At 33.9% G+C, this 19,984-nt stretch overlaps 2 protein-coding genes across 7 annotated transcripts; one reads left to right on the top strand and one right to left on the bottom strand.

The window, feature by feature from the left end:
- Window positions 1-102: 102 nt before the first annotated feature.
- On the bottom strand, window positions 103-6,598 carry LOC123224460 (signal peptide peptidase-like 4). Of its 2 annotated transcripts, XM_044648122.1 has the most exons (14): window positions 6,320-6,598; window positions 5,528-5,686; window positions 5,300-5,411; window positions 5,097-5,216; window positions 4,839-4,990; window positions 4,537-4,719; window positions 3,924-3,958; window positions 3,032-3,194; window positions 2,323-2,376; window positions 1,796-1,888; window positions 1,535-1,677; window positions 1,318-1,388; window positions 770-853; window positions 103-600 (listed from the first exon to the last, which is right to left on the bottom strand). In XM_044648122.1, exons 1-14 carry the CDS (start codon window positions 6,452-6,454, stop codon window positions 497-499), a joined length of 1,608 nt encoding a protein of 535 aa, XP_044504057.1. In that variant the 5' UTR covers window positions 6,455-6,598; the 3' UTR covers window positions 103-496. The 2 variants fall into 2 exon arrangements, with proteins under 2 accessions (XP_044504057.1, XP_044504058.1); XM_044648123.1 differs by lacking the exons at window positions 5,300-5,411; window positions 6,320-6,598 and having other exon boundaries at window positions 5,528-5,668.
- A 4,090-nt stretch (window positions 6,599-10,688) lies between these two features.
- On the top strand, window positions 10,689-16,230 carry LOC123224459 (putative recombination initiation defects 3). 5 transcript variants are annotated; one of them, XM_044648120.1, is made up of 13 exons: window positions 10,689-10,893; window positions 11,950-12,100; window positions 12,201-12,354; window positions 12,486-12,620; window positions 12,919-12,974; window positions 13,080-13,271; window positions 13,463-13,531; window positions 13,615-13,680; window positions 13,783-13,832; window positions 14,385-14,529; window positions 14,730-14,811; window positions 15,533-15,635; window positions 15,831-16,230. In XM_044648120.1, the coding sequence occupies exons 1-12, from the start codon at window positions 10,829-10,831 to the stop codon at window positions 15,631-15,633; spliced, it is 1,266 nt and encodes a 421-aa protein (XP_044504055.1). In that variant the 5' UTR covers window positions 10,689-10,828; the 3' UTR covers window positions 15,634-15,635; window positions 15,831-16,230. The 5 variants fall into 5 exon arrangements, with proteins under 5 accessions (XP_044504055.1, XP_044504053.1, XP_044504054.1 ...); XM_044648118.1 differs by having other exon boundaries at window positions 15,527-15,635; XM_044648119.1 differs by having other exon boundaries at window positions 15,533-16,230.
- The last annotated feature ends 3,754 nt before the right edge of the window (window positions 16,231-19,984 follow it).

The raw sequence follows: 19,984 nt of genomic DNA, 5'->3' as shown, positions 1-19,984 counted from the left end.
TTACATGCTGTCTAGAGTCTTGGTGTTTTCCAATTTTAATTATCTAATTATTATATTCGGAAGGTCCAGTGGAAATTATTCATTTTTCATGTAATTGTGATGTGCGATATATAGGCTTATGATTATGCTGTAAATAGAATCATACACAACTGTAAATAAGTCATATTCAGTACAAGACCAAGAAGTATATGCTAAAGTTACCCTCGCATGGATTTACTGCATGTGCATAAATTATAATAAACTCCACTGTTCCACACCTGATTTGGTCTCCAATCTGAGGGACGGGATGATATAATAGTCTTGACCTTTTAGGCGTTAGTCCAGCAGCATCTAACTCCTGGTCAATGGTTAATATCTGAACTCGACAATGTGATAAATACTATATTTGTTAACATGCTCTCTCCTATAATTTAAGGCAAGTAAAGTATTTGAGGGTATTTGTGCTAAACACCTATAAAAAACACATCGGGATCATATCATCTAAAACTTAAAATAATCAAGAAGGTTGAAATTGGATATGGGGGCAGTGCTTTTCTGGTTCTCCTCTTGTCCACAGTGTTTTAAGTTCACCTCTTCTCTTTCCCAATGTCAAAAAGGTGCCTGCATCCATGAAATAAATTATTGGGGATAACATCGCCAGGTCATAAGCTTGGTTTTGGGCTAAAAAATGGAAGAAAAAGATCTGAAAAATATAACTTTTGGCATGTCTTACACAAATATATGGGGTATATATGAAGTTAACCTTTCTCAAAAAGCCATTGCAACTTACCAAGCGTAAATGGAACAATATAAAGCAAAGCCGGTTGGCCATGTCCATCCATAAGATTCAGAGCCACATATGTAATCAGGAGACCTGCCATGGAAGCATCATTCGTACATGAGAAAGTAGTTATTATAAATATTTCTTATTAATTTATCTATACAGAGTGATACGAGTATTTTTTTTTTTCTCACTTCAAAATCTTTAAATCATATATTGTAATATCAATTTGTATAAATAAGTCAATAATAAATGTTTATACATTTATATTACTCATTATTATATGCAATGTGATCGATATCCAAATGAAGATGAGATGTGAATGCTCTATTTTCTGAGTTTTACCTTTAGTGATTCTTTTTGTAGTGGAATATAAATTATTATGTCAATTTGTATTGCTAGTAATCAAACTTCACCATAACATAAAGAAATCCAGATGAGATTAGTTAAATCTATTGGCATACCGCCGTATACATGGATGTGTGCACTTAAACTAGAAGTGTTGTGTGTTGCCTTTTAAAAGGTAATCCAATTCCACAATATTGTATTTCTCATACCTAGACCATAAGCAGTCATTGCCCATACAAAGTATCCCGTACGAAGATTTTTCTTGGCCAGCCAATCATACCTGCAAAAGGGATCGATACAATAATATAATTAATGGATAGTCCATAAATCATCAATTAATGATATAATATAATAGTAACAATAAAGGTAAAAATGCTCATTACAGCAGCTCCAAGTACATCTTATGAAGTGAGGTAAAGCTCAAACCTCAGTGAAAATGCCACAAGCAGTCCTGGTAAGATAATGTCACCAAAACCAATAACACTGTAGCCACCCCAAGGATCGAACATCCGTGGGATTTTCAATAACATGGGGATACCATCCTCTCCACTCCTATCACCACGAGCTACCTGAAAGACAGGAAATCAGAGAAACTTGAAACTCTCTCAATTGGTGCAACAGGCCTTCAGAAGCAAATCAATTTTGAAGGATTAACGTATGGGAAGGAAGTTCTAAACAACTACTTACCACTATCATTACACTCTCATGGAACCACCATTTAGAAACAAATACCCAGAAGATATCGTATAGGAAGGCACAACTGAGCAGAACAGTTCCAACCTGATTGCATCATATTAATAACATGGAAAGATATATAAAGAAACATTTATCAGCATTATTTCGTCTATCATATGGCAAGTCTCATCATATACGTCAGCTATAAAATTGTTTTTGTCCGATTCTGGACTTTCAATTTGCCCAATTTATGCTTGCATGCCAACTTCTTCATCTTCTTTTTCTTTTAAAAATTTTTATTCTCCATAGATTTTAAACTAGATAATGTACAAAGGCTAAGTACTACAGAAATTTTGTGGAATAGATTAAGTATTATAGTCCCCATGAATTTTTACAATACAAGATGTTAGCAAATGTCAGAATGTTATCAAGCTTGCACAAATTATATCAAGAAAGCAATAGTGCAGATTTACGCAAGGGAATACACGCACATATCTATAATCAGTAACCACCAAAGACAACTTAGTCTGAATCATCACCTTAAGGTTTGGTACACGAACAATCTGTAGAACTGTAATCATCAGTGCAATACCCTGAATCAAGAGGCCGAAAATTGGAGGGGGAGTTAAAATATCATTAGCTGGCAACTAAATTAAGTTACAAGTTAAAAATTCTCAATTAAAGATAAGAGGATAAATGACAGCATCTCCATTGTCTTTATCTACCTAACCGGTGTGCCAAGTTGAATATATGTGAAACAAAATTAATAGTCAGAAAAGAGATGCCTTTGGCAAGTAATGGATTCTTTCCTAAATAGGTGACTCAAATCATCTCAGCAGAAATATGCCTCTGTGACGTACAAAAAATGAGTAAAGTATCAGCAACATGAAACAGAGATTTATGATAGGGAATGTTCAAACCAAGGACAAAACCTGACTACCCAACCAACTAAACCCCCTGTCAACCTGACCAAATCTTTGACCAAATTTAACTCAAGTGACATTTATAAATGTCATACTTGATACAATTTATAGGTTCTGTTGGATTGTATTCTAAATATATTACAAGGCTGATTCAAAAATTGTGCAAAGCCAACTTGGTCTTATAGGGAGTTGTAAATTCAAATGACACATGAATAAGGAGAGGCAAGAGTTTCATGAGCTAATATGATATTATTACCGAGAGACTACAAAAAATGAAGTAAACCAGAATAAGTTGTAAAGGTAGGTTGTAAAAAATCTCTCTTACAAGGATGTCTTGACCTATCCAAGCAAGAGATACGCGGCGAAAAACAGCCCATACAACAGAAAATGCTATGCAGAATGGACAAACTGCCAATGTCAGATGCGAGATAGCTCCAAAGAAGGGTACTTTAACAAACGATTCTCCAGCATGTTGAAACCATCTGAAACTATATTTGTTTAGTTGTCAGTTCCACAAGTCAAACCTGTGGGTAGAAAACTTAAACGAAAGAATACACAACGATAGACATGCAATTTAACAGACTTGCATTCTCCTGAACAAACTAATGATGCTCACATATTTTGCTCATCCCGAAATTGCATATAATTTGTGTATCTATTAATAGCAAACAATATGGTCTCAGTACTGACATAAAGAATGTATGACATTTGATGTATGGTAATGTTTAGCATGATAAAAACCCTGTTATCTATTATTCTTCTACTCTCAAACGTATGGTTATATGTGTAACAATCAAAAGGCAGCCATCTCAAGGTCCAAGATATACTATATTTTTTCCCCAAAAGTCGAAAATTAGTACAAGCAGAAATAATTTTCCAAAACAAAAAGCAGCATTTAGAGAACTGGACCATCAAAGTCAGGAGATTTTATTTAATCACTGAACTGTATTTGTCACCACACTTGGACACATAAAGGTTCACATCCAATTTTTCTCAATCTTCTCAATAGTTACAGGAACTTCAGCAACATAATATTATCATATCAGTTAAAGGTGAGGAAAACATATACAGAAGGAGAAATTTACAATAATCTATTTAGTTTGACAAGAAAGATGAAAATAATTCTATTAACAAAAAGAATATATAAAAAATGGTGAACCAGCAGTCCACCTCAAAATAGCCAATCAATATTGGCCCTGAAAAGAGTAATAGCATACCATGATAATAATGCTACCAAGCAAGCTTGCAGACCCTGTGAGCAGAAAGAGATTACAAGATTCAGCATCCATCTAAAAAGAATGTTGAAAGTGATGCAATCTGAAATCAACAACTCTCAATCATATGCTAGCATTCAACTCATACAGAAACAAAAATATGGATATAACCTATAATTTACATATTTAGTAAGTCCTTATCTTTGGAGGCAGATGTACACAGGACGGTTGGCTTATCCATATCCTATATTAATCAGCAAACTTAGATCATACTTGTATTGTTTCAACACACAGTCAATGTAAAATGGTTTTTCTTCGTCCTTATTTTCAGTATCTTGGACATACCAGGTGTACCGATTCTTTGGTTTAACCAATTATATGACTGTATTGAGGATGCAGATATATGGAAGTAAAATGCTCAACATGGATGAAAAGTGAGATATAGAAACGAATAAGTTCTAGCTTAAGAAGGGCAGAAACATATAGATGCAAGAAAGAATGGAATCAAGATGGATAACATAATTAAAGAGTTTATAGCCAGGGAAATGTTCTGTAAAAGAGATGGAAAAAATAAGTCAAATTAAATAAAGCATGCTTAACAAAAAGAAAAGCGCACCTCTACCCCACCAATGCAAAATAGAACGACCAAAACCTCAATAAACCAGAATGACATCAATTTGTAGAGCATAATCAAGAAACATGAAGCAACCACAACAAAGAGAACTGCTGATTTAGTGCTGACGTCCATTACACCACTGGAACTATCATTTTCCATGTTTAAAAGTTCCTCTGAACCATCCTGAAGTGCAACATGAGCTCACAAATCAAAATAATAAATTTATAACTATACTGCCAAAACACTGGAAGAATCCTCCTTCAGGAAATATAAATATTAGCTGCTGAAATGCAGTAGAGGACCTTTAATAGCTTTTCCTGCTCAATGGCTGCTTCTCTAGCAGTCCAAGCAGACCAGTAAGATGCACATAAAATAGTACTAACAGCCATAAGCCATAAAAACACTTCTGCAACATCAACCATTGGACGCTTTGGAGAGTACAGCTGCACAGAGACTGAAAAAAGGGAATTGACACCCAAACATTCAAACAGTCAAGAACACATTGTGAATTAGCATCGCAAGGAATAGCCATGAAATATGCAGAATGAGGGGAAACAAACCCGAAGAGTTGTTCTTTATAAGATTTTCCAAGCTTTCGCCAGCATCTTGGGGAAGCATCACGACAGGTATTTGTATATTTACGTCAGTTTCATTGGCTTCGCAAACCATCTTAAAAAGTTCTGTGACATAAGAAGGTCTATATTTTACAAAACAGAAACACTCTTGAATAAGCCTCAAGAAAGGAGGAAATAAATGCAAATACCTGTTTTGTTGTTTATTATGAGGATGGCTGATGCATTTACCTCTTCAGCAAAATATGCCTTAGTTGTAAAACTGCAACCACCTCTATGCACTAGAAGTACTTCATGATTAAGCTAGGGAGAGGCAAGGCATCCCACACTTATGAATAAAGTCAAAATAACATATGATACAACAAGGCTGAAAGATAGCATGCTTTAAGTATGAATAATATGTATGACAAATTGAAAACCTTATTCTTGGGTTTGCTACAGCAATCAGGGGGGTCTGCCAGTACAAGTCTCGTTTCATTGGCATGTTTTTCCTTAGACTCCAAAGGAGTGCCAAATCGAGCACCAACACCAACATATTCAACATCTGGCACACCATCAACCGACGTTGGAACTTTAACCTACAAAGCTTCAAATCAGATCAAAGCTGATACACAAAAGTATGCGACAAAAAATTGAGTAATCATAATCATTACATTCTATTCAACGCTCCAAGAAAAACAAGTAATGACAAACTATCTATTCAACTGGCCTAAGACAAAGACTTACGTCAACTCATATTGAGATTATTTTTTGAACTCAACACACCACATTTTCTCAGGGCTAAACAAGGAGGAATATGACGAAGAATATGGAAAGAATTCCTCTGATATGAAGCCCACTTCGTAATTTCTTAAGTCCAAAGCCACATCGACATTCAAGCACAAATTTATTCTCTCATTTTCCTTTCTCGACTGGACTACTTCCTAATTTTTTTCAGCAATCGAACAGATAAAGTCATAGAATTTTTTATTAAAAAGAAAACCGAACAGAAGAACTCTACTCAGGTAAAAGCATAACAACCGCTACTGCACTATACTCAGTTACAATATTACTGAATCTCTCAATTTCATCGACCAATAAATTTCCTCTTTCTTTTCATTTCCCTCGTTTTCTCAGCAACGAATCACAAAAGAAACATCAAAATGAAATAATGATTCAATTCAAGTAACATAGAATTAAAAAAAAAAAAACCGAAACCGGATTAACCTTACCAAAACAAAGTTGTTATCGCAACCAGGCCTCTTGGGAGGGTTGTCGTCTTCGTGAACTATATCGCCGGCTGACCCCAAAGACGGACTCAGCGACAATACTATGATTAAAATATGTACAGCTCTCTGTATATCCATTTAAATATACACTGAACGATGACTTAGGGTTTCTATTTTCGTGAGAGAAATAGAGAGTTTAGAGAAGGGAGAAGATGATTGAAAGAGGTAGCTACAAAAATATCGGTGAGAGTGAGTCTTTGCTGCTTGTCTTTTTTGGGCTGCCTCCGTAACATAAAAAACACGCCGTGTGAGAGTAGTTGTTGACTGACTTTGTACTCCTTTCGATTTTGGTTTCGACGCTCGTGACTCGGTCGTGAATTGCACGGTTGAATTGGCGGGAGTGTGACGTGGATACCGGACATGCAAATCGTTGTTATTTCATTAACGGTTTGTATTTTAATTTATTTACAAGAACCCCAAAAACAATCTCTCTTAGCAAATTCATCCTAATTTTAGGGCAAGAGCAATTCAATAAAATTTTACAATAATATTGAAATAATAAAAATATTTTATTGATTTAATTCATAAATTCATCAACAATAACATAATCCTTTGGTACCAACAGAAAATATCAATACTTTATTAGATATATTATTTATATACCTAAGTTAACATTCTTATAAAATAATTGAAGTATGAACGTAAAATGATAGCTTTATAGCATTCGTTTAATTCTTAAAATCACATTTAACAGTGGTTTGAACGACTTAAAAAATATTTTCACTTACATTTCTCATACTTCTATATAAATGTAACCAATGGGTTTTGATTATTTTATGTAGAAGAATAATTGATTGAGAAAAATACAAACAAATGTGAAGAAACATAGTGAACAATTTAATGTAAGCCATCATGCATCCACAAAGAAGAAGTGAGAAAAGAATGCAAACAAGAATTATCAACAATACTATCACCACTCAAGCTACCATTGACAACGTTACCACACTTCTTGTCACCATCAATAACTCCATCACAAACTTCACTGTCATCAACAATCATAACCAAATATTCGATTCAACAAACAAATCCTTTGAATAGTCAATTAAACAAAAAAATCATTAGCAACATTCAGCTAAAACGAAACTCAATCAAAATTGATTAAGAAGAAGAAAGAAAAGTTGTAATGGTGCAAATAAAAGTTAAAAAAAAATTATTGTGAGATGTTAGTGTAAAAAAAAAGTTACACTAAGATGAAGATTGAAGAAGAAAGTTGTGATTAGTTATAATTTGAGGAAAAAAATTTACTCTTATTTCTTTTAAAATAATATTTAAATTTAAATAAGTAAGAATTTGTGAGGAATACGAGAAATTTTTAGTTTTTTAACTTTATGGGTGGTACAGTACTTTTCACATAGTTTGGGTGAGAAAAATGTTCCCTCTATTTATAAATTGATAATAACAACCAAGGTGGCAGCTGAGCCACGGTGTTGTTCCATACAGCCAAAGCGCGTGACACAGTTGTTTATGCTATCTACATTTGTTCAAAGGTTACTGGTAACTGGTATGAAGATTCGTATAAGCCGTACAGATAAGGCAGATACATAAATATTTTCTTTAATATTATCAAGTGTAATCAAGCTGACATAAGAACCGAGACGTTTCAAAGTTTGATTGGGTGGATTAAAGTATCGTGACCTTACAGAGGCCAATAGACAGATGTCAACGCTCAGGTGAGGTAAAATTTATAGAAGCAAAAAACTTTGGCCAAACGACTATTTCCCACCCAAGGTTTAGCGTTTTCTCAAAAGTCCCCCCTTTAACTATGGAAACACCAAACACCCACCCATGGCCGGTTAGATTTAACCAAACCCTAACGGCTGAAAATTTTATCTCCTTTTGCCCCCCTAAACTTTAAAAACTAAAATTTTCCCCCCGCCTAAGTTTTAAAAAATGACAGTTTCACCCTAGGGTTTGGTTTTGAAATCTCCGGCGACCTCTCCGGCTCCGTTGCCGACGGCCGCTCCCTCCGGAAGCAACCTCTCCTTCCGGCGATCTCTTTCCTCCCATTTGGAGGTCCGATCGGCGCCCAGAGACGCCGTGGGAGACGAAGACTTCGTCGGGAAGACGAAGTTCTTCGTCTTCCCAGACGAAGCCGATGTCGTCTTCCTCGTCTGGGAAGACGGTCGTCTTCCCAGAGGTCTTCTTCTGGGAAGATGAAGAACTTCTTCTTCCCGACGAAGTCTTCGTCTCCTACGGCGTCTCCGGACGCCGATCGGACCTCCAAATGGGAGGAAAGAGATCGTCGGAAGGAGAGGTTGCTTCCGGAGGGAGCGGCCGTCGGCAACGGAGCCGGAGAGGTCGTCGGAGATTTCAAAACCAAACCCTAGGGTGAAACTGCCATTTTTTAAAACTTAGGCGGGGGGAAAATTTCAGTTTTTAAAGTTTAGGGGGGCAAAATAGATTCTATTTTAGTTTATTTTTAATATTATAGCTAAAATGACGATTTTACCCCTACCACCGTTAGGGTTTGGTTAAATCTAACTGGCCATGGGTGGGTGTTTGGTGTTTCCATAGTTAAAGGGGGGACTTTTGAGAAAACGCTAAACCTTGGGTGGGAAATAGTCGTTTGGCCAAAAACTTTCTTGAAACATACGGCAGGGAAGCAACAAAGGAGGGCCCCCACACGGATGCAATTCAACTTTTTACAATGTTTTCATACCGGATCAGTCATTAATGTCAAAGATTGATTTGGGTCTTGACTTGACCCGTCAGATAAATTAAATAAATATTATAATAATATTTAATTAAATTGAATTATGACTTAACTGCGCGTGGCACATATTTTAGTAATGAGCTCAATGATACACTATAAAAGGGGAAAAAGGTAATTTCCCACCAAGTATTACTCAAATTTCTAAAGTATACTCATGTTAAATAAAAAATTCAAACAATTATTTATAGTCTAATTATTATTAAAATTTTTAATTAAAGACTAGAGTAAAATTATCACTTTTATCTTTAAACACTAAAATTTTAAAAATTTATATCATTTTTTTTAAGTTTAAAAAACTAACCATTTCTTTTTATGATTAAATTTTAAAAAATTCACTTTTTTTTGCTTTTTTAGGTTTAAACTCTGGTAGCTTAAGGAATCCGATCGATGATTAAAAAAAAACGATAGTCTTCTCTAACGTAAGACAATGCTTCATTGTTTTTTGTTATAATGAGTAGCCATCTTTCATCATCTTTCGTAGTCTGATCTGAAAAATAGATGGAAAGCGGTTGGTTGTTGGGTGAAATGGTGGTAATTGGAGAAGCGATATGAATTCTAAAAGTGAAATTAAACTTTTTAAACTTTGAGAATAAAATGAAGTGTTAATTTTTAAAATTTAAAAGAAAATCATATAAATCCTAAGGTTTTGAGCTTTAAAAATGAAATAACGATTTTATCTCTATTTCTAATTAAAAATTTTTAACCATAGTTAATTTATAAGTGAATTTTTAATTTTTTTTTATTAATATAATTTTGAAATTAAGTTAAAAATTAGATGAAAAATAGTTCTTTTCCCTTACAAAAACAGTGGATATTTTTATCATCAAGCTAAAACAGACAGCAGGGGAGCTTTCTCCCGTGTCTCTGGCGGCCAATGACATATTATTATAACAGAGGATTCTATTTCTGGGCAAGTCACTGTCAATGTTTGCACTTGTGGAACGGAGGATGCCGTAATTAAAGTACAGGAAGGGAAATAATTAGAAGACTGATTATGACTTGGGCTCGATAGTCATTTGCAGAGACGGAAGACTTTTGAGGCTGATAATATTCTTATTATTGGTTGAGTTTGATTATCATATTGTTAAGAAAACTATGTCGTTTGATAGCGAAGTAAATAAATATGGGTGGCAATATCATGGCAGACTGAGTTCAAAGTGATGACATTGGGAGCTTACTTTTGGATATTTAAAAAATCTTTTTTTTTTTTTTATGAGTGAATTTCACTCGTTAAAATTTAAAAATACCTTATCTTCAATTTTTCACTTCACTTACTATAACAATTTTACCTAAGTATATGTTAACAATTACTATTATCTTGGAAAAAAAAAAAAGAATAAAACTCAATTCAAAATCAATATATATATATATTTTTTTAGTGATAACTGATAAAAGATTAATAGAGGGTAAAAATGGTATTTTAAGGTTAAAGGTGGTCAAAATGAAAATTGAGATTGGATGGAAACTGATGTTGGGTGATGTTGAGTTTTCTCTGAAACCAAGGGTCAAATTTGTCTTTTCACAGTAACATCGGGATCAAAATGTCTTCCGGCCTTATTTTTATATTTAAGACTGCTTGCTCCTTCTCCCGCCATGCACAATATTTTAAAATCCTCAATTGGTCTGCTCAATTCATTACTCTTAAATCTTAATTGTCTCTCTAAATAGGTCGGTTGAGTTCACTTCAAATCGCCGAGCTTATCTATTCGGCAATCACTTAGGGTTTCGATTATTTGGAAATGAAATTGAAGATCAACAAAGCCTGCGATCTCAGTTCTATCTCTGTCTTCCCTCCCCACGCAAGGTTTAATTTATTTTAATTTCCTTCTCTGTCCGTTTGTTTCTCGAGAAAGTTGAAGACATGTGGTGAAAGTATTAAGTATATCTCTTTTATTAATCGAATTTATAGGACATATTCACTCTGTATACTTCTTTTTTTTTTCACTTGAATGAGCTGAGCCTTGCAAAAATTTCGAAGACAAAATGTTTAAATTTCTTTAAACTATATTTTTACTATTTGTCCCAAAAGTCGAGCAAAAGGTAAAAAATCTTTCAATTCGTTTTTTATTGTGATCGTAAATATTTGAAGGAGACTAGATCATCAAACGGTTATGTACTTCTTAACAAGAATCTGATCGGTTTTAGAGAAAATAACAAATTCTGAATCTTAGAAATATCATTCACCTAAGCTTAGTTATATGTTAAAGTTTAAACTGTATTTTCTCAAAAGCTTATCTAAATCATGACTTAAATTGATGTTTTGAGTTTCTTGTCTCTGTGATTCGTCTCATGTTTAGGGCGTTCTTAATGATCCTCAATGTGGCTCTGTTTGTTTCCTAAGAACTTATGCGATCAGGAGATTGTAAAGTTCCTCTTCATCTTTTTTTTTTTTTTGAATTTTAATAAATTTTATAATCTAGAATTTAGGTAAAATAACATTGATCCATTGAGCTTTAAGTTATATTATGACATCAGCTTGGATTTGGGTTTGATAATAAGAGAGAATCTATAGTTATTTTTTAGTTTTATACCATTTTCTCTCTATCCAAACCAAGGAATATAAATATTCAACTCATTTCAGTTTAGTTTTCCTTATATTGGTGCAAACTTGAGAGTATCACAGTTTCATCAAATGGTTTTGTTGGCTTCTTTAAGATACTGGTAGGACATAAGAAATAAACTTTCAAAATTTGTAATATAGGACTTGAGAAAATAGACTATTCCATTTTTTAAGGCTAATTTAACCAATTTTATTCCGTTTATGGAAGCATGGAAATATAGCTTTAAAATTGGAAGAGAAAGAGACCAATCTCTTTTTTTTTTTTCTTCTCATTTTACTATTTTTTTTGTGATTGTGAAGGAGAACAAATACCATGCCAACTGGACTGCATGCTCAGCAGTTTCGATCCCAGCCATCACAGCAATCCTTGTCACAGGGGCTCTCATCTCAACACGGCATGTTTTCCCAGCTTTCTCAATCCTCTCTTGATGAAGGTCTCACAAATGATCAGGTTGAATCTTTTTTTGCATGTATTTCAGGTTTTATTAAATTAATTGGAGTTGTATTGGTCTTTTGATTGGTTTTGTGACTTTTTTTCACCTTCTTTGTAGAGAGTAAGTTCTCAAGAACGTGAAAACGCTATGAAGAAGGTGCCTTGCCTACCCCAACTTAGTTATACACGAGAAGAGAGTCAAATGCCAATTTCAAGATCTTCCACCAATTTAACACACAAATGGAATCCTACTTCTGCTCCTGATCGGAAATGTAAGTTTATTCATTTTAAGTGAAAAGAAAAGAGCTCTTTTAACATTTGTACAAATATAGTTTCATGTATGGCTATATTTTGGTGTGAAAACTAAATCTTTTTCTTTCATTTCGTTATTTTTTGAGAGCAGGTCAGATTAGCGAAGAACTTGAACGCAGAATTGGGATGATGGAAACTTCATTAAATAGGTTCGGAATGATACTGGATTCTGTTCAGAGTGATCTCATGCAAGTGAATAGAGGAACCAAAGAAGTAATGTTGGAGGGTGAGTAATCCAATTCCTTAAGATCCATGCTCTTGTGATTATAGCGATATAGTTCATATCTATACAAATTCTGTTGTAAGTCCACGAATTAGGAACGTGGAAAGTGAAAAGTAGTTGGATGAAATTTTGTGATTTCTAACATATCTATTTGTTTACCCAAAAATAAACCCCATATTTTAGTAAAAATGACATTTCTTGTAAACAATCTCTCATTTGATATTCGATATCATTTAATATTAAGAATTTTGTATCATATGCTTCTTTAGATAACATTTTTTCCCTACATTTTTTTTTCTAGTGGAAGGAATTTCCCAAAAGATGGTTCTTCAAAGCACTTCATTGCAGCAACTAATGGTGACAATAGTCTTTCTGTAACTGTTTATTCTTAATCTTCAAATGACTTTTTATACAGTATTAATGGTTTCAAACTTTTAACACAATTGGGGTGTGGTGAACCAGAATAAGGGAAATGAAGATATCAAAGCTAGCCTTGATGGGTGTCTGAAATCTTTGTCCGATCAATTTGGGAAGGCATATGAAGAGAAGTTTAAAGAGATTTTGTTGGTGTTTTCAACCTTACCAGTGCAAACAGAAGCATCTCTGCTGAAATTACAAAACAAACTTTGCATCTTCCTGGACGAAAAACTGCAGGCATGTATGATCCTACAACGGAAAGTTCCAAATAGTTTAACATTCTTAGGAATTTCTATAAAATCTAATGACAGGTGGAAACAATCTCACTTGTTCTTAAATCCAGTTGTTTAAAGTTAATTTAGTAGGCCTGTTTGCTTTAAATACCTGCATTGTTAAATGCACTCTTACTCTTTATTTCACTTTTGCAGGCAGTGGCCTCCAGCAGCTTGAAGAGCCCTAATCAGAAGTGTGAATTGGCCAAAATTCTTTCACAAAAGGCATTTTTCACCTCTCATGGCAAAACCTTTTCGATTAATACTTTTTAGTAAAAGCCTTCTTATTCACCATTTGACTATGGCAGGCAATGGCTGCAAACTTGAAGAGTCTCAATAGAAAAGGTCAAATGGCCACTGTCGCTTCTCAAAAGGTGTTTTATACTAATAAGTGAAAGAAGCATTAACTTTTTTGAGCCCTGGTGTATTCTGAACACATGATTCATAGAAGTCTTTTCAAATTTGAAAATATGTAGGTTCTTGCACGTCGTGCTACTTCGCAGAGAAAGCCAAGACCCTCTAAGAAGTATGTAAAACTCAAATTTATCATTGTTAATTACTATGCTGCTAAATTTGGGAGGCCATTATCGTGTCAAAGAGTCTTTAATTATTTACAAAAGCAGAACATAAGGAATTCAAAGAATTTTGCCCAAAATTAATGTATGAAGGAACCAGCAACTTAAGTGTACATTTGTGGAACTTGTTAAATTTGAGTGGTAAGTGGGGTGATCATGGAACAACATATTTCTAAAATTGTAGACCCTGGTAGCTTCTGTTTCTGTTCATGTTGCTGTAGTGTAACAACACAATGTGGCATAGATATTGTCATGTTTGGCCATATGAGTTTATCCTTGCCAACTTTTTTGTTAATAAGCCATAGTATATTTCAACGCATTGAAACCACTTTGGTTCGGCATCTCTTTGGTGTCATTGCTAGTTACATGTCAAACTTGTTATCATCTTATTCCCAGTTAGTGTTATGTCGAACAACTGCTGAAGAGATTTATTTTCTTATTCCTTTGCTCCCATTGTTCTGGTTGTCTTGAATGTTGAGAAACCTAAAAGCTCTTGATTTCAGTCCAATTGTGCCACCAGAGGTCTCTGTGCAAGCAATTCAAGTTCCAAAGGTAGAAATGGGAGGTTGGAAGTCTGTAAAAAAGCCTATGAAAGAGAATGTCTCCAACAAGGATCACAAAGAGAAAGAAGTTTCTTCATCCACAGAGGTAATTCTTATTTTCTATTTCTCCCTTACCCCTTTGTTGCTTAGAATAACAGTGTGTTGCTGGTTATTATATCTGGGTGCATTCTGTTAAGAGCACTTGTGACTGACATTTCCTAATGCACTTATTGTGAAGTTTGGTCTTTTACCTTATTTGAACATGTATTTATTATAGCCTATAAGAGATGAAAGTGTGTGATGCAGGCAAAAGAAAGTAGAATCATCATTGATTCAGATGAGGAGATTGATGGAGGCTTTTCCTGCTTGATTAACGAGAAAGGAACAGGTAATTTGCTGAATTATTTTTACTGATTGACAATATTACTTCCTCTGGAGCTTTTCACATGGGCACAAGGTACTGAACGCAATTGTTATATAGAAAAGTGATGATCCCTCTAATATAAGGAAGATGCCTGTTTTGAAGATGGTTTTTTGTATTTTGTCTTTCTTTCACCGATCTTATAATTGGGTTCAATTGGGTCGAGTTGAGTCGAATAATGTTTAGCTCAAACTTAATTTGATTACATTAGAAGAGAGTTTGAACTAATCAATTTAGTAACATCTCAATTTAAACCCGAAACATGAATGGATCGTTCGAGTTAAACTCAAAAAAAAATTTAAACCTTTTATTTCAAATTATTAATTCAAGTTGTATAATTTATATATTTATTAATTACTTTGTATATTTAAAGTAGTGTAAATACAAGTTTTGAAACTATTTTACTCAAATCGAATCATAAGCTTGTGAGTTCACTTAACCATCTAACTTCAAACTCAAGATCAGTTCAAGAGCCAACCTTGAGTGGTTTCAACTATAGCTCGGCTTGAGATAAACCGTGTTATGAGTGGCTCAGCTCTTTTATACCCATAATTAGATGTGAAGTTTGTTATCCTTTTGATTTACCTTACTCTGTTGTTGTCAGACTTTTTGTTTGATATGGGTTGTTTATGTAGTTAATAATTCCTGGATTGCAATCTAACTGGACCTGTTTTCTTCAAAGACAAAGGAGACGAGTTGATACAGGATGTGAAGGAAGAGACTGACCGGCTTTTGAGAAAAGCAAGGAGGAAAAAGAGAAAATACAACAATCCTGTAATTATTGATTGAGGGTACATAAAATTATGCCTTTTGCTAAGTGGACTTTCTACCCAGTTGTTATAGATCTAAAAGTTTTTACCTTGCCTAAGCGGCAACCACATTTTTTTTCCATGTGTTACTTACAACTACTCTCTGATGTTCTGAAACGACGTCCCGCTATGAACTTTCAAATTTATTGGTTTCCTCTGCTAACCGTGCAACTGCAGATGCAGGATTACTCCTCCCTGGGATTATGATCAACCATCATTCTTTTTTAAGCCTACATTGTGTTTGCACGATAGCGGCAGAGTTATGAATTTAATCAGTCTCGGCTCATCCCTTTACCACATGCATACATGCATATTTTGTAAAGTTCTTTTCTTCTTTCTATTTTTGCCCGCTTGGTAGAATCTTGTATCAGAGATTATATATGTGATGCAGTTCATTTGTTGTATTCAGCATTTGGGCCATTCGAGATCCACAACAAGCCCATCTCATATGGGCTTTCTGGATCCCGTTTGATGTTAATTAAAGCCCGAAAGTAAATAACTACTTACCAATTTATTCCTTTTCCCCCTCGCCCTACCAAAAACAGGAAAAATATGAAATCAGATTTTTGCTCTTGAACGATGAATTTAGATGGAATGTAAAAGAAGCCTACTTCTCTTCACCTTAACATAACTTTTTAGTTATGGGACTGGATTTTATCTGGGCTGAATCAATCGAAGACTTAGTTTGGGATCAATTTAAACATAAAAGAGCCAATCTGGGTTCATTTTTTAAAAGAGTCCGCCTATGCTCATTTTTGCGAAAGAGTCCAACCGAAATCATTTTGGCTGAATCAGTTTAAGATTTAATTTGAAATCAATTTGAATATAAAATAGTCAATTTGAAATTATTTTTGTAATCAATAAACTGATATTCAAATTTAATCTAACAATAATTTTACTTTTGATTTGATATGAAATAGCTTTTGAATCTTATTTGAATCCACTCAAATTCAATTCATTTTATGAAAATGAGTTTAGCACTTAAGTTAAATTTGACTTATTAGATTGGAACTTAATCAAATCAAACCCCATTTTTGATTGCAAAAGTCGTTATAGCATGGCATGACATCTAAAAGTGATTAAAATTTACTCTTGACAAACATTATTTAGTGCAGGCCCAGCCTAATTGAAACCGGTTTATGAACCCTTTTGTTTCATTTTCCCTTTTTAAGGCCTAATTTGGGACTAAAGTCGGCATAGAAATTTATTTGAAAGTCGTAGTACCCACCTCTGCCTAAAGTTTGAAAAAATAAATCTTTGAAGGGTATCGTTTTTGTCCGCTCTCAACCTCCCATAGACTAACACGTGCTGCCTAATTATCAGTTACATATAAAGTATTCTTTTCTGGAGATACGTGAGAAAGAATGATTTGAAAGATGGCAACCCCCATTAATCTAAGCTGTTATACAGCTATTTCTAATGGTACTTTCCATTCTAAACACGACAGCAATTGTCGATTTTGGCATCTGATTTTTCAATGGATTTGTTTGAACGGCCAAGAATATCATCCAGAAAATGTAGTCAAGGTCATCTATATTCTCTATGCTTATTTCTTTCAGCCAATGATTACACTGGTAGAATTTTGTTTATTAGAAAATCCCTTGTTTATATCTCTAAAATGACACTATCTTCATCTTGTCTTATTATAGGACCTAATGCATACGAAACAACTTTTATTTCAATGCTTTACAAATTTAAGGTAAAAGGGGAAAAAAGAAAAAAAAAAAAACCCTCTATATAAAACCAGAATCAAATCACATTACTAATCCTAGTCTATCACTAATGAGCTATAAATATAAATATAAATATTAATAAATAATTATATAAATAAATAATTTTTAATTTAAAATAAAATAGCATTCAATCAAATAATAATATGTTTATATTTATTTTTATTTTTAATATATATTAGACAATTTTTTTTTCAATCCATTGGAGTGATTGTCAAACTGAAAATTGGAGTCCAATGGTGTTATCTATGATGGATTCTATTAGAGATGTCAATGGGTCGTATCGGGCCTAAGGCCCAAACAATAATGGGCTTTTGGGCCGGGCCAACCCATTAAAATATAAAAGTCCAAGGCCGACTCATATAATAACGGACTTTAATCGGGTCGGGCTTTAATGGGGTCGGGCCAGGTTGGGCTTTAATCGGGCCGATCCATTTAATCAATTTTTTAAAAAAATTTTTAATTAACATTTTTTAACATAAATTTTTTTCAATTATTAAAACCGATAACAGTATCCCGAATATTTTATTTATAACCCTCACTTGTGACAGAGGAATACCGTAGTTATATGATGAAAAATATTATAAATTAATAACATAGTACAAATAAATTAATTTACATACGGTATAAATTATAAAACATAAATAAAATATATCTATTATATAATATTTATCTACTCATCTTTTATATTTAAATATCTGAATTCTTCAAAAATAAATAATTATTATTTACGAATTTAGATATTTTTTGAAAGAGAGTTAATGAAATTGAAAATATAATGAAATAATTGAAATTAAATGGTTAAAAGATTTATAAATAAAAGTGAAAATAAAAAGAAATAAAATAGATTTATTTAAAAAAAGTTTTTTTTTTTAAATTATGCAGCTTCTGCCTGGCAGAAGCATAAATCTGCTTCTGCCAGACCAAGCCGCAAGGCAGCCAGGAAAATATATATATAGTATCGGGACGGGCTGGGCCAGTCTATGGGCTTAATATTAAGGCCCTAGGCCCGGTCTGACATTTTACAGTGTCGGACCGGGTTTTATCGTGTTCAGACTTTTTTTCGTGCTTCAGACCGAGCCTCCATTTAGCCCGGCCCAATTGACGTGTTTAGGTTCTATCATTTACAAAATATATGCTAACGTCAATGTGACATTAAACCGAGATAAAATTAGTAGTTAAATACGGATTGACATGATTAAGTTGATTGAAATGCGATTCCAAATGATACAAAAATTAAATCTATTAGATTGCTTAATCAGACTAAATTTGCCAAGAGATCCTGCTCGAATCAGCCGTACCGAAAGTCTACTCCAATTTTCAAAACCATGGTATAAAATTATTCAATTACCTAATAGTGAAGCGAGGACGAATCACATGACAATAATTTATGGTCATTGTAATTGTGGGGCTTTACTTGCCAATGAACAATGAAGAAGCTAATGTGAGACTGTCAATGACTCATCATTCCACTGCCTCTTTAGTTGGCCAACTCATAAAATATTAAAGTGGATTTAACCGCCATAATCTGCCATTACTTTATTGAGGGCATTTCAACTTAAAATATAAACTTTTTTACTTTTCTGCATGTTGGTATGGGCTGGAGCTGCCCTTCTCTTTGAGGGAGCATCCTATGCCACGCTTATGCTTTTTGGCTCAAAGATTGTGGTTGGAATGGCACATCCAAAAAGCCTTTATTTTTTCTTTACTGGGAAACTTATCCTTCCCCACCAGTCCACCTTTCATGATCAAAACAAAAGTTTCTACAGTCAAAAGTTGCTGAATTGAGCTCTAATTTCTTCACAAGAATTATGTTGACCAAATATGGATTGACCCGAGTTTGGCTTACATTAATAATGATCCGTTTAAACTTGTTTGAATTAGTTGGATATGTCGTTAGAAAATTATCAATATGATAAATAATATCACAAAAAAAGAATTCAAGTTAAATTATCAAATTAAAACTCTAGTTTAAATTCAACATAAATCAAACAAAATAGGGCAAGCTGCCATAACATATATGGGTAATCCAATGATATCATATTTTTGTGGCCTCTCTCTACCCTTACAAGATAACCACCATTCAATAGGCAATATTCACCCTATAACACATAACATTGATATTGAATTAAATATTACACAGTATAATACTGACCTAATACAATAAACTAATTTTAATCAATAATATGTTAGATATTAAGTTGGTTGAAAATATTTAATCCTTGCGGATGGCCTGAGCATCGGACGCTTGGGGGAGGTCCGGATCGTGTATATATATGAAACATTACTCTGATTGAAACCCATTCTCTCCACTTGCATGTACATGAAAATTAAGTTGGTGAAAAACATGCCTGGATAAGGAAGGAGAGCTTAGTTTTGTGGTCCTCTCTGCTCTGCATGTGTGTCAGCCGTTAGGCCATCACAGCTCTGTCTCGACCTTCAGATACCTTGGAATTCTTCGAGGGCAAGCAAGCAAAAGGCTTCTTCAACTTAGGCATGCAGAAACAGTCTCAATCTCTTATCTATCTCTTTCAACTGACTTAGATTGGAGATATTACAAGGTTAAAGACAAGAAAAATCATGCTAAACAAGCTTAATCTG

This window comes from Mangifera indica, chromosome 8 (genome assembly GCF_011075055.1).
Source record: "Mangifera indica cultivar Alphonso chromosome 8, CATAS_Mindica_2.1, whole genome shotgun sequence".
In the NCBI taxonomy this organism is placed as follows: domain Eukaryota; kingdom Viridiplantae; phylum Streptophyta; class Magnoliopsida; order Sapindales; family Anacardiaceae; genus Mangifera; species Mangifera indica.
This window is presented reverse-complemented; position numbering and strand designations above follow the sequence as displayed.